Genomic DNA, 11937 nt, shown 5'->3' with positions numbered 1-11937 from the left:
ATGGCCTTTCCCCAACAATAAAGTCCACTGCTTCTTTGAGCCATTTTTCATGATACTCAGAAATCTCGTGTCATCTCCCAAGGCCTGAATCCCAACTCTGGTCCTCCCTTCTGCTCATCCTGCTAAGTCCCTTCCCAGAGGCAAGCGCTTCCCAGCTTTGATTCTTGCCACAAGCCTCCCAGGTCTTCTCCCCTAGAGAGCCCCAGTTTGGGTCCGGATGCAGTCATGGGCTGGCCCAGGCAGCCAGCGTTCCTCGTAATTCCCCTTTGAGACATGGTGTGTGGGTGTTCAGTTCTGTGTCTGGTGGCTATGGACAGACAGTGAGTCTCCCCGTGACCTGTGCTAGCTGTGAGGCAGCTCGGAAATTGAAGAGCTGTTTGGTTTGAACCGTGAAGAAAACTGTGTATTGAATTAGCTGAGATTAAAGAGAAAAAAGCTTACCAAGTGACTGTTAATGTAAACCTGGTTATTAAAATAATTATAAAATGACCATCACTGTTCTCCAGTCTTTTGTGCATGGGAAAACATTTTATCTACTGTCTTGAAACTCCAGGAAACTGGGAGAACATGATAGAGCAGGTCATCTGATGTCCTTCCTGGACTCCAGGATCATGTACATGGATGCACAGTCACACAGAAATGTACATATTTAACACACAAATACACACACACACACACACCACGTAAAACCATACAGGACAAATAGGAAATGCCCATAACAAAGCTTAGTTGGTAAACAGACAGCAGATCTGATAACCACAGAGGGAATTACAGGCAGTTTTCTTATATTGAGATTGAACTCTGGGCTACCAACCTGATACTAGCAGTTGAAACCTTGGAATACTTAACGATTTCCTGATCATATCCATTATTAGTGTAAAAAAAATTTTATTGGAAATAAGCTGGTTCTGAGACAGAACTTAAAAAGGTTTTGTTTTGTTGTGCTTTTGTGTCTTTCTGTCTTCAGCCAACCTGTGTTATGCTGTTCTATAAACATGGTCTACTTATGCCCTAAAACCTGGTCTTGAAGGGAAAACCCCTAAGTAAATCCACACCAAATATTCCCTCCAGCAAGCTGACCTGCAGGATTTAAGAGGGTGTCTGAAAAGCCTGCTCGCTGGGCACATCACTGTGCGGCTTACAAAGTTGGAATCTGATTTCCATAATGAGTCTTTATATGCTGGTCAGGCTTAGGGGTGCAGCTCAGGGCTAGAGTGTTTATTTACTTAGCAGGCAGAAGGCTCCAGGTTAGATCCCCACCAGTGAAAACACCTCCCCGCCCCCCCCCCCCCCCCCAAAAAAAAAAAAAAAAAAAAAAACCCGAACCAAACAAAGCAATCCCCACAAACAACAAGGAAATAAAAATCCAACTCAACAAAGAGATAAAAGTCCAATTCAGGGCTTTCAGGGATTTTTGGCGACGGAACCTCCATCACATCTCTCCCTGTGTGGGTCAACATTCCTGAATCCAGTTCTCATTTGTGTGGGTCACTCAACGGCCTGTATACACTGGTATACACAGGTGGGGCTGGAGGTGGGGTTTTAGGATGTCTGATAGGAGCTCAGATAAAACTGGGCAGACTTGGCCTTGTGAAATGTGACAACCCAGGCAGTTCCCACCTCAGTCCAGCCTGCCTGAGAAGGTGTTTCCTCCTCAGCAAAGCTCCTTCCTTGTGGAGGAAAAACCAGCCTTTGGCATCTCCAGATTTTCATGTTAACCTGCCCAGGGAAGCCAGGTAATACTGAGAGAGAGCCTCTCAATATTTCCAGCCAGAGAGCCTAAGTTTCATCACCTTCAAGACTGGTGAAATCTACCTCCCCTCTCATGACCAAGCAATAGCTAAGCCTACTAAAGGTTTGAGTGGCTTTACACAGGGCCATTGGCATGTACAATGATCTGTGTTAGGATACAGTGCTCTGGAAAGGATGAAACAACTTTTTAAAGCATTGATGACAGATACACTGGCGAACTCTCGTACCTATGGAGTCTGAAAGTATTTGGCGGCTGAGTCACACTTGACCGGGTCATGACTAAGAACCCTGAACAGTGTCTGAAGACGCTGAATGATAACAAGAGGATTCTGGTTCTAAAGAACTTTTGAGAACCAGCTCTTCTTACACCAGCCCATCACAGAGGGAACAAACATCTGAGAAAGAGATGGAGGATGAAAGGACTGGTCAGAGCCACCTGCAAAATGAAATCGCATACCTGAGGCTGGCACTAGTCAAAGTCTAGGGTGCTGGATCCTGCCTTTTGCTCAGCTGGCTACTGGCAACAGCATACTCAGGAGACTTAGCATGGCCTGGGCCACAGGGCAGTTGGTATGCAGGACTTCAAACCTCACGATCTCCAAGCCACGGCCAGGGGCTTGCCACCTGCTGACTGTGGAGCTGGTGTGAGCCTGCGAGTTAGTTAAAAAGTTCCCTTGAAGCCTCCGCTGTTCTATCTCAGACTATGAGCCCTGGATCCACCTGTGGCTATGGCATAAGAAAAGCAGCAGGACCCTGAGGGGAGGGGAACAGCACAGAAGGGTCATATATGTGTTATCTCTAAACCTGAGGTCACAGTGAAAAGCAAAAGCCAGGGTGCTGGCTGCAATCCTTCAGTGCGTCCTCTAAAATGTGTAAATAGAGACCTCTAACACCATCCCTGCTAAAGGGACATTCTTAAAGGAAACAGAAGTAAGAGCAGATGACCTGGGATGGCCAAACACACACACTTGACAAAGGAAGTCCAACAGCATATTGTTACAGAAGACATTTTAATCCATGCAGGCACATTTACATCACATACACTATGGCTTAACAGAAGCACATTTTTTTTTTTTTTTTTTTTTTAATTTGAGGGCTTCTAAATCAGCCACCAGTTCCAAACAGCACAGAAAATTGAAATGGGTCTCGGGTCTCAGTGTTTAATATTGGGCAGATACATTGAAGCCACAGTGAATAGCAACCACGCGTAGACAGAAGCAGGAGACACATTTTGTGTGGACAGGAACACAGAGGGAGGAGTTGAGCAAGGTGCTTACCACACCTGTTCACTGAGCACCGGAATCTCTGGAGCTCAGCATCCCTGTCAACCTCGAACAGCAACATGGGTCCCAATAGCCACAGCAGTACTTTCTTCCTAGTTACTTACTCATGCATCTACCAGGAAAGCCGTAACGATAGGAAAAACAGTCATCTCTGGATTTCCACTAATTAGATTACTATGATTAATTTAGCAATGCTCTGAGCTGCTGGAGATTCATTGCCATCCTAAAGAAGACCTCGGCCACACCAGGGCTGCTATAGGGCCACTGGCCCTTCGGATAGCGGGACACTTCCTTCAGGGAATGGAGATCTTGGCCAGGGTTGCCCCCTAGGCTGCCCCGCCCCTCCATTCTGGGCCACTGGGAATGCCCCTTAGGGCAGTTCAGCTGCAGTGAGGGGAGCGGTGGTACAGCCAGGACGCTCTGGCTTTCAAACCCTCGCTCAGGCCTTTCAGGTGCTGTGTACAGTGTGGGAGGAAGGATGCTGCTGGGAGAGGTTTGCCAGGAGCAGAAGGAAGGATAAAGTAGTCACTGTTTTCTGAACTTCTCAGCCCTAATTCTTATCAGAAATTCTTGAGGGATGTTTCATCTGGTGGGTGCTAACTTTTAGCCGAAACTGGGGAATAAAACTAAGAACCAGTTACCAGGACCCTTGGGAAAGTTAAAAAAAAAAAAATATATATATATATATATATATATATATATATTATTATTATATAAAGTGCACAGCAGTAGGCAGTGCTCAGAACCAGTTATTATCCACAGCCAGATGCAATGATTCTATTTCTCATCATACTGGGGATCTATCCCAGGCCTTCCTGCATGCTAAGCACATTATACTACTAAGCCTCAGCCCCAGCCCAGTGTTTTTTCCTTAACTGTGTGGCACTCATCCGACTGACACAGAAATCTGCCCAACCCCCACCCTGCACTAGAGCCAGCACATCCTTGTTCTGAAAACCAGCAGTGCTCAGAAAGGTGCCCAATAGGAACAAAAAAAAAAAAAAAAAAAAAAAAAAAAAAAAAAAAAAAACCTTAGGGATTTGAACTTGAGAGATTGCATGGCTTCCTATCCCCACCTTAGTGTTTAAAGACACAAAATAGCCCACACCATCTCCAGAGACCTGCTGGCCCCACTGTCCTTTGGAAAGCATTTCTGAAAGCTGCTGTTTGAGAGGATGCAGACAAGGTCCAGGAAAAGGAGGAGTCAGGGGAGGAAAGGAGAATCCTCAACACATCAGGGCTTCAATACAGACAAACAAAAGGTGGAAGGTGGAGCATGCAGGTGGTCCCTGACATCTGTAGGGGTACCAGCCTGGAGTAGCATCCAGTCACCTCTGTGCTGCTGTGTTTGACCCACTCACCCCTCTGAAAGTCAGGGCGAGCGCTCTGAAATAAACAGATTGAACATAACCAGAATACCACAAAAAGCAAGTGAGAACTTCAGCGACAAGAGTTGAATAAAAGAGATGGTTTTTCATTCTTTAAAAAAATATGGTTGCTCTTAGTAGAGAGGCACTATGTCCAAGCCATGCCAGAAATTCTGGAGAACCAGAAACAGTCATCTTAGCTTTAGCTACACAAACTTACTTGTCATGGTGTGTACAATAAATTTCTACCAGTCTGCCTTCCCCATATGACATCAATCATGTCCCTTGGGCCAGCCTGCTGTCACCATAGTTACACCTGTACCCTCCATAATGAATACCATTAGATGGCCTCAGTTTCCAGCAGTTAAAAACAATGCTTTGTAAAGCCCACCTAGTTCTTGATTCTACCCAGTGTCACCAGTGGGGCACCCAAAGGGGTTCTTCAAAGGTCTCATGTGCCTCAGCCAAGTGGAGTTACATCACATGCACATATAGGTGATTTAGACTTTGCACATGAATGAAATATAAAGACAAGAATGAGTGAGGAATCAAGAACATTTTAAGTAGCTAGGCAATTGTCCCAGCCATCTCACAGTGAGGATAATGTGGGGGCATTGCTCTCAGATCTGTAAGCAACCGGTTGAGTTAAATGTAACTCCACAGCTTTTTAAATGTAAAGTGTAACTTTGACAAATATGAAAAATAAGGGACCAAACCAAACAAAAAAGTGGCATGTTTCATGACAAGGCAAATCCCCACCTTATGATATGGGGAGTTAAGAGTTTCTCAAGGGGAAGTTTACCAGCTTCCAAATTTAATCTACAAGATAGCTGTGTGTGACTTCCCTGAGTGGTTCAAAATAACTCTGCCTTCAATATGGCAGCAGTCTCAGATCCTCTCTAGATCTGCAGGACTCTGCTAATCTTGAAGAAAATTAGCCTTCAAGGGGCAGACCTACTAGAGAATGGCAAATAGAGTCTGATATTTCACAACTGCCATGCTGAAAAATAAATGTGTCCCAACTTGGAGCACTTGCTAAACCTCTGCCTATGACTCCTTCCATCCGAACCAAGTTCCGCTGACAGAGGCCAAATCACTGAAAAGTGGAGAGGCCGTGCGCACAGTAGGCACTTGCTAACAGATACCGTGCCAACACAGGTCTCCACTGCAAGGTCCCATGAGTCTCTGCTACTCCTACTCTGACCTATGTATGTATTCCTGATGGGATCTTTATTCCTACCCAATCAAGCTTTGGAATTCTGGCCCCTGTATGATACTCTCTAGCCCTGAAGAGGCTCACTGTACATAATATCCATTTTTCACAGTGTCATAAAAAAGGATGGGAAAAAAAGCCTTACATTCAAATATTCATTTAAAAATAAAAATAAAGGCTGTTTAGAACAGTAAAGGCAGCACTTTTTAACAGAGCAAAGGCTAGCTCGTCTGAAATAATTATCTACCTTTTGAGCAGTGAGCTAAAAGAGAGGAAGTGGTTACATGATTTGCTTAAGGTCACAGAGTTAATTGCTGCTGATGTCATATCTGAGGAGCTCTGAGGCAGGGCTCTCTTCACTGTAGAGTGCTGCCACCTTTGAAGGGTATTCACTCACAGTCTCTAAGTCATGAGGTGTGGTGTGGCAAGGACCGGTGTCAGCGCTTCTGCGAGTGACAATCAGACGTTTCCGGCCAGGTACTGAGAACTGAGCCCCTAAGATGCTGAAGCATCTTACAGGTTGTTACTCTGGCCATCCTCTTCTTCTTCATTGTTTTTTGTTTGTTCCAAAGCTAGATTTGCTTGTCTTTGATTAAAGTCTCTTTTTACTCTTAAAGGAGAGAGAGAGAGAGAGAGAGAGAGAGAGAGAGAGAGAGAGAGAGAGAGAGAGAGAGAGAGAGGCATTCAAAGAAAAAAATTGAACTTAAAAAACTTTTGAAAGGATACTATATAACCCAATGCATTTTATATTCTTTTAAAGCTTAATTAAAATAAAATTATATCTTCTCTCCTTCCCTTCCCCCCCTCTGCCCCTCTCATGTCTGACACAGCTCCCTCCCAATTCACTGCTCCCTCCACTTTAACCATTTTTGTTACAAATATAAGTGAAGAGATATATAAATACAACCTGTTGAGTCCCTTCAGTGTTGCCTCAATTTATAAAAAAATAGGAGCCCAGGAATCTTTTTAAAGTCAATTGTGTTGGTCTGGCAAGATGGCTCAGTGGGTAGAGGCATTTACCAACAAGCCTATATTCTGCATTTAATCCCCAGGACCCCAGGTGGGAGAAGAGAACTGACTCTGGCATCTTTTCCAATGCCCCCCAAAACGTTAAAAAAAACTTTTAAAACAGTCATTGCATTTACATTCTAGTTCCCATAAACAACAAATATGACACTGGGGTAATTTACTGACTACAAACCACTGACGAGGCTTGTGGAGAGCAAGAGTGAGGTGTACACTAAAGTAAGGCCTAGCATCATCATCTTGTGACAGAGGTGGTTCCTTCACACAGCCAGGCTTCCCTCCAGGTGCTTTCTTCAGACAGCCAGGCTTCCCTCCAGCATCTGCCACACCATTGCTTCTAGCCCTCTTGCTGTCTTTGCCTTGAGGCTGTAAAAGCCACAGCGGAGAGAGCACTGGTGCCCACCCAAATAGGCATGAGGGACCGTTACTGCTTGTACACAGAGCTGTTGGCTATCTCATGGCAATTCAAGGAGAACTCCAATGAGCTCATGGTTACCTGGATCCTGTAGGTATATGACCTGGGAGGCCCTGCCTTGTCCCTTGATTCCTGGGAGCTGGGGCTGCAGGGTGATCTTATCCATGCTACCAGACGCTGCTGAGCTGGCTGCACTTTGTTGTTGTTGTTTTGTTTTGTTTTTCGAGACAAGGTCTCTCTTTGTAGCCTTGGCTGTCCTGGACTTGCTTTGTAGACCAGGCTGGCCTCGAACTCACAGTGATCTGCCTGCCTCTGCCTCCCGAGTGCTGGGATTAAAGGCGTGCACCACCAAGCTCAGCCTTACTGCACTGCATTTTGAAGCCACTGAGGCTCACTTCAGACCTTGGACCACCGTGGAGGCAGGCATCCAGCTAGTTCGTAAACTGGGCATGATTGAATGGATCCACTTTGACCCATAGGATGTGGCCATTTTTTATAACAAGAAAATAATTAAATATATGAAATATCTGAAAATAAAATCTGCCTAAATGACAATCATTTTAAGCTGATGGTGTCCAGTCCAGAGTTACTTACTTTTCTCTGTTGAATATTATAAATTCCTTCTGAACAGCATCAAGATGCTCTTGAAGAAGACATGCCTTCAGGGTGACCATAAGACAGAAAAACAGGCATACTTAGCTGACACGTCAGGACTCCAGATAGCCAATAGCCTACAGAATATTCAGTGAGCAACCTAAATCAAAAAAGTCCTGTTCCCAGACGAGAACAGAATCTGGGAGGATGACAAAAGAGGAACTACCACTACACACACACACACACACACACACACACACACACACACACACACACACCCTGGTATGAAAAATCTATATATCTATCTATCTATATATATAGATAGATATATACATAGATAGATAGATAGATAGATAGATAGATAGATAGATAGATAGATAATCTATCTTTTAGCTTTCATCCAAAAGCACAGGTTAATTCCTTTCACCACTAAGCAGTAGCTGTTAACCCTCTGGGCCCCTGACAGGGAGCCTTGCAAATGCACCTTCAGCAACCTGCAGGATACCTTGCAGAAGACACTGTAAGAAATTAAGATTATGTCCTTCCAATTCTGGGGACCTGAGTTCTGGCTGTCGCTCGCTACTTGTATCATCATAGAGGCACAGACAAGGAGTCAGGTGGACACCATACCTGTTGTCCCTCACATCGGGGCGGGGGGATCTGGCTTCTGAGATGGCTTCCCACAGCAGCTCTGGACTGAATGCACTTCCCCGACCCTGGTGTGGAGGAGCCCACCTACCTGAGAGGAGTCACATTTTCTCATCTCTTTCTCCTTTTTTGCCAGGCGCTTCTTTTTCTTGTGAAGAGGTTTGGACTCCAAAATCATTTCCTCAAGCTCAAAAGTGGGGTCGCAATTCAGCCTGCCTTTCTGTAAAGAGGGAAATGTGGCTCAGTCCTCAGACTCTGCATCTTTCCTGAGACATACCAGCCTAATGCAGAGAGTAACACTTAGTCCTGATGAGGCAATCCAGGAATAACCACCTGGCCTCCCACTGAGGTTTTACAGCATTTATTGCCAGAGTTATCTTTTGCATTCTTTGGTTGTATAGTTTAGGTTTTACAAACTTCTAACTATCCCTCAGTGAGTAGTCAAGGAGACCATATTAAAATAATATTTCTACAGTTTAACTTCTGGTTTCTCAGTTTGTTCCAATGCTCACATAGATCAGCATCATGGCCGTTGCTCGTTCAGACTCTAAGGACATCAACACCAAGATTTCTGAACATGAGGCCAAGAATTTGCCGCTTGATTAATTCTCTAAATAAGTCTGATTCACAGAAACACCCAAGGTCTATAAGCTGGAGCTTCTCATAGAGAGTCAGGAGTTTGCTAACAGAAGGAAGGTGTTCTCTGCAGCAGGTGGTACTCAGGGCCCCTCAGAGTCGTGCATCAGCCACGCCTCCAATTACAAACCTCACCTCACTTTCCCATTGCTCACCTAGGCAGACACTTGCACCCTCGCATGCCACCACACTTCTCGCTCCTTCCTTCCACTGAACTCTCACCTGACACACTAAATGGGCACCTATCCAACTGCTCCTGCAGACTTCTGTGTGTCCGTGTCCCTAGAACAAATGCCTCGCTTGGACTTGAACAGGAAACTCAGAGTTATTTCTACAGGCCTCTGCAAGAGCACGTCACTCTTGCCAGTGCTCCTATACCCAGCAATAGAATTCAAATTCCAGGCAGAGAGAAGGAGAGAGGACCCTCACCGGGGCTCCAGCCTAAGCTTTATCCAGAAGTGTGCCGTGGGACTCAATATCCCTCGTTTAGGCACTCAACCAATGGGAATTATTCCTCTGTGATTATTATGTCTTAAAACTCTAGATCAGTGTAATAAAACTAACAAAAGAGGAGAAATGATTCCCAGAGTGAGGTTTCTACTAACCAACCTATAGATCTCAATGGACATCAAAGATTACCTCTTTGCAAGAAGGAAAAAAAATGTTCTTTCAACAAGCATATTTCTAGAAATGACTACTTGGGAGACTAGAACATTCTATATAATAAATCATGGCTAAAGCCTACAAGGCTCCGATGTGGACAATCCAGCTTAGCTCTTTGCCAGTTCTGTGACTTTTGGTGGTTAACTTGCCCCATGTATGCTACCACTTCCTCCTCTGTAAAGCTAGTATCATGGTGTTTTTATATTACTGGTGTGATCATCAAATCGCTCTGGGTGGACTTGTACCCAGTGTAATGTGGACAGAGTGTGGGGACTATTAGGGCTTGTTAAGCTTGACTCACAGTTGGAATGAAGCCTGGAACAAGCCTCTTCTGCAGGACAGCATCCCAGTTCATGTCACTCAGGTAAGGGAAATTCTGAATATCGGTCAAGTGAGAAAATCGTTGGTCTGGATTAGGTTCAAGTAGCTGCCAATGAAATACAAGCACTGTTACTACAATGAAGGCCAGACAGGTGGCCCCCAAAATTCCCCACCAAGTGTTCTAAAATGAGTGTCCAATGGGAGTCCCTTGCAGCAGAAATCAAGCAAGTGGATTGAGGAGCCAGGGATGTGATCTCCTACCCACCTGCAAGCCACATGGAGAGTGCGCGGTTTGGAACACCACCAGAAGCAGTGTTTGCAATGTGGCGAGGACAAATGGCTTGTCCCAGGAATTAAACAGAACTTCCCTTCCTGACTCCCCTACTGGGCAAGTTTGTTTTCTAAATCTCAGTTTACCAAGCTCAAATGGTGAAAAACAGTATGAAGGGAGCATTGCTTTATGGCACTAAACCCTGAAGCGGCATTTTACAAAGGACACAAAGTGGCCAGTAATTCTTCTTTATATTTTTCTTCAATTTCTGACCCATTCAAGCCTGTTGTGGTCTTGCTGTACTTGGTTCACATGCAGACCATGTATAACCCTTAACTTCAGTTCAACTGCAGCCAAACAAGCTGATTCCCCATCCAAGGCGGCATATCCATTGACCATGTGACAGTATAGAACTGACAGAGCAGTGTCCAAATGCCATGTGTTTCCAGAGGCTTTGATACTTACAGAGAAGTTATACAAACCAATGTATGGACCACAGTCAGTCAGCTAAGTATACTGCGTCACTGATCTCAGGGAAGGTGCTAGAAGAACTAAGTCAGGAAGCAGTGACCCAGGAGGAGAGAGTAGCATGTGCAAAGCCTAGCAGTGATGTGGTGGTGAGGAATGGGAGGAGAAGGCAGAAGGCGAAACAGAGCCAAACCAGCCACAGGGTGACCAAAATTCACAAAGACTTAGGCTGTTTACGACCATAATAACGCACAACTCAGTTTGATCTAAGGCCGATGAGAAGATGCTGAAAAAAAAAAAAAATGGGAAAGCAAGCAGAGGAGAGTGGAGTGGCTAAAGCATGCAACAAACCAGAAAAACAAAAACAAACAAGCAAACAAAAAACCTGATGGTAGCTGGGCTAGGGAAGTAGCCAAGGAGATGAAGGACAGGGAGAGTGGCAACTGCTATTGAAAGTGTAAATGTAGGATCCGGTGATGGACTAGGTACGGAACTGATGCCTGAGCCCTGGTCTCTGACTTGCACAGACAGGTGAAGGGACCAGTCATTGGGAGAGACAGCACTGAAGGAAGCCCAAGAACTATAGAGAGATTAAGGATTACGTTTTGGGCACAACGAAGTTCTGAAGGCCTTGAGACACCCAAAGGCATTTGTGGGTTGAATGAAGAAAGCCGTATATTTGAAAACGATTAGTCGAGACAACCATTCAACAAATGTGTATTATCCTGACTGCGTCTTGACTTCTAACTATGACCCAGGATGTACACTTCCTTTTTTGACTTCCTCCTAGCATGTTTTCTCCTGTCTCACCTTTTTAAGAAGGGATACCATCTCCTGTGACCAGGCAGAAGGGTAAGTTACAATTGCCGTCTCAAACATGTTCACAATTTCCTTGCTGGAAGTACTGGATCGGATGTGATATGGTCTCTTAAGGGAGATAAAAGAGAAAGGTCCTTCAGTTTTACATGTCAAAGGGGTGAAATATGGAAGTATTCATACTCTGAAACGATAAAACTTTAACCTGAACCCCTTCAAGATGATTGACAGGTAGTCATATGGGTTAGTATAGATTTTGAAAGAAATGTCACAGACCTATAGTTCTTCATCAAAATATCCTGTTTTAAAAACTTGGTATTTTACAGATCCAAACAAAATATTTCAGTGAACCGAGCCAGTTTCTGACACACTGATTTCAAACTCTTTTGTATGTAACTTTTAGGTATATTTATATAAAAAGTGAATAATGAATAGAAAAACCTTAAATCACTGTATAAAGTTGA

At 44.5% G+C, this 11937-nt stretch overlaps 1 protein-coding gene across 2 annotated transcripts in view; it reads right to left on the bottom strand.

Moving 5' to 3' along the window:
- Window positions 1-6097: 6097 nt before the first annotated feature.
- Window positions 6098-11937, bottom strand: part of Stk32a (serine/threonine kinase 32A) — a 109251-nt gene continuing 103411 nt past the window's right edge. Inside the window, exons 9-13 of one of the 2 annotated variants that reach the window (XM_051163632.1) lie at window positions 11468-11584; window positions 9899-10024; window positions 8390-8518; window positions 7651-7715; window positions 6098-6225 (exon numbers count right to left, since the gene is read on the bottom strand). In XM_051163632.1, the coding sequence (XP_051019589.1) occupies window positions 6129-6225; window positions 7651-7715; window positions 8390-8518; window positions 9899-10024; window positions 11468-11584 (534 nt within the window). In that variant the 3' untranslated portion in view covers window positions 6098-6128. The remainder of the gene's footprint in view (window positions 6226-7650; window positions 7716-8389; window positions 8519-9898; window positions 10025-11467; window positions 11585-11937) is intronic. The other variant, XM_051163633.1, reaches the window with a different exon arrangement.

This window comes from Acomys russatus, chromosome 20, assembly GCF_903995435.1.
Source record: "Acomys russatus chromosome 20, mAcoRus1.1, whole genome shotgun sequence".
In the NCBI taxonomy this organism is placed as follows: domain Eukaryota; kingdom Metazoa; phylum Chordata; class Mammalia; order Rodentia; family Muridae; genus Acomys; species Acomys russatus.
The sequence above is the reverse complement of the archived record's forward strand: the minus strand, read 5'-3'. Positions and strand labels throughout refer to the sequence as shown.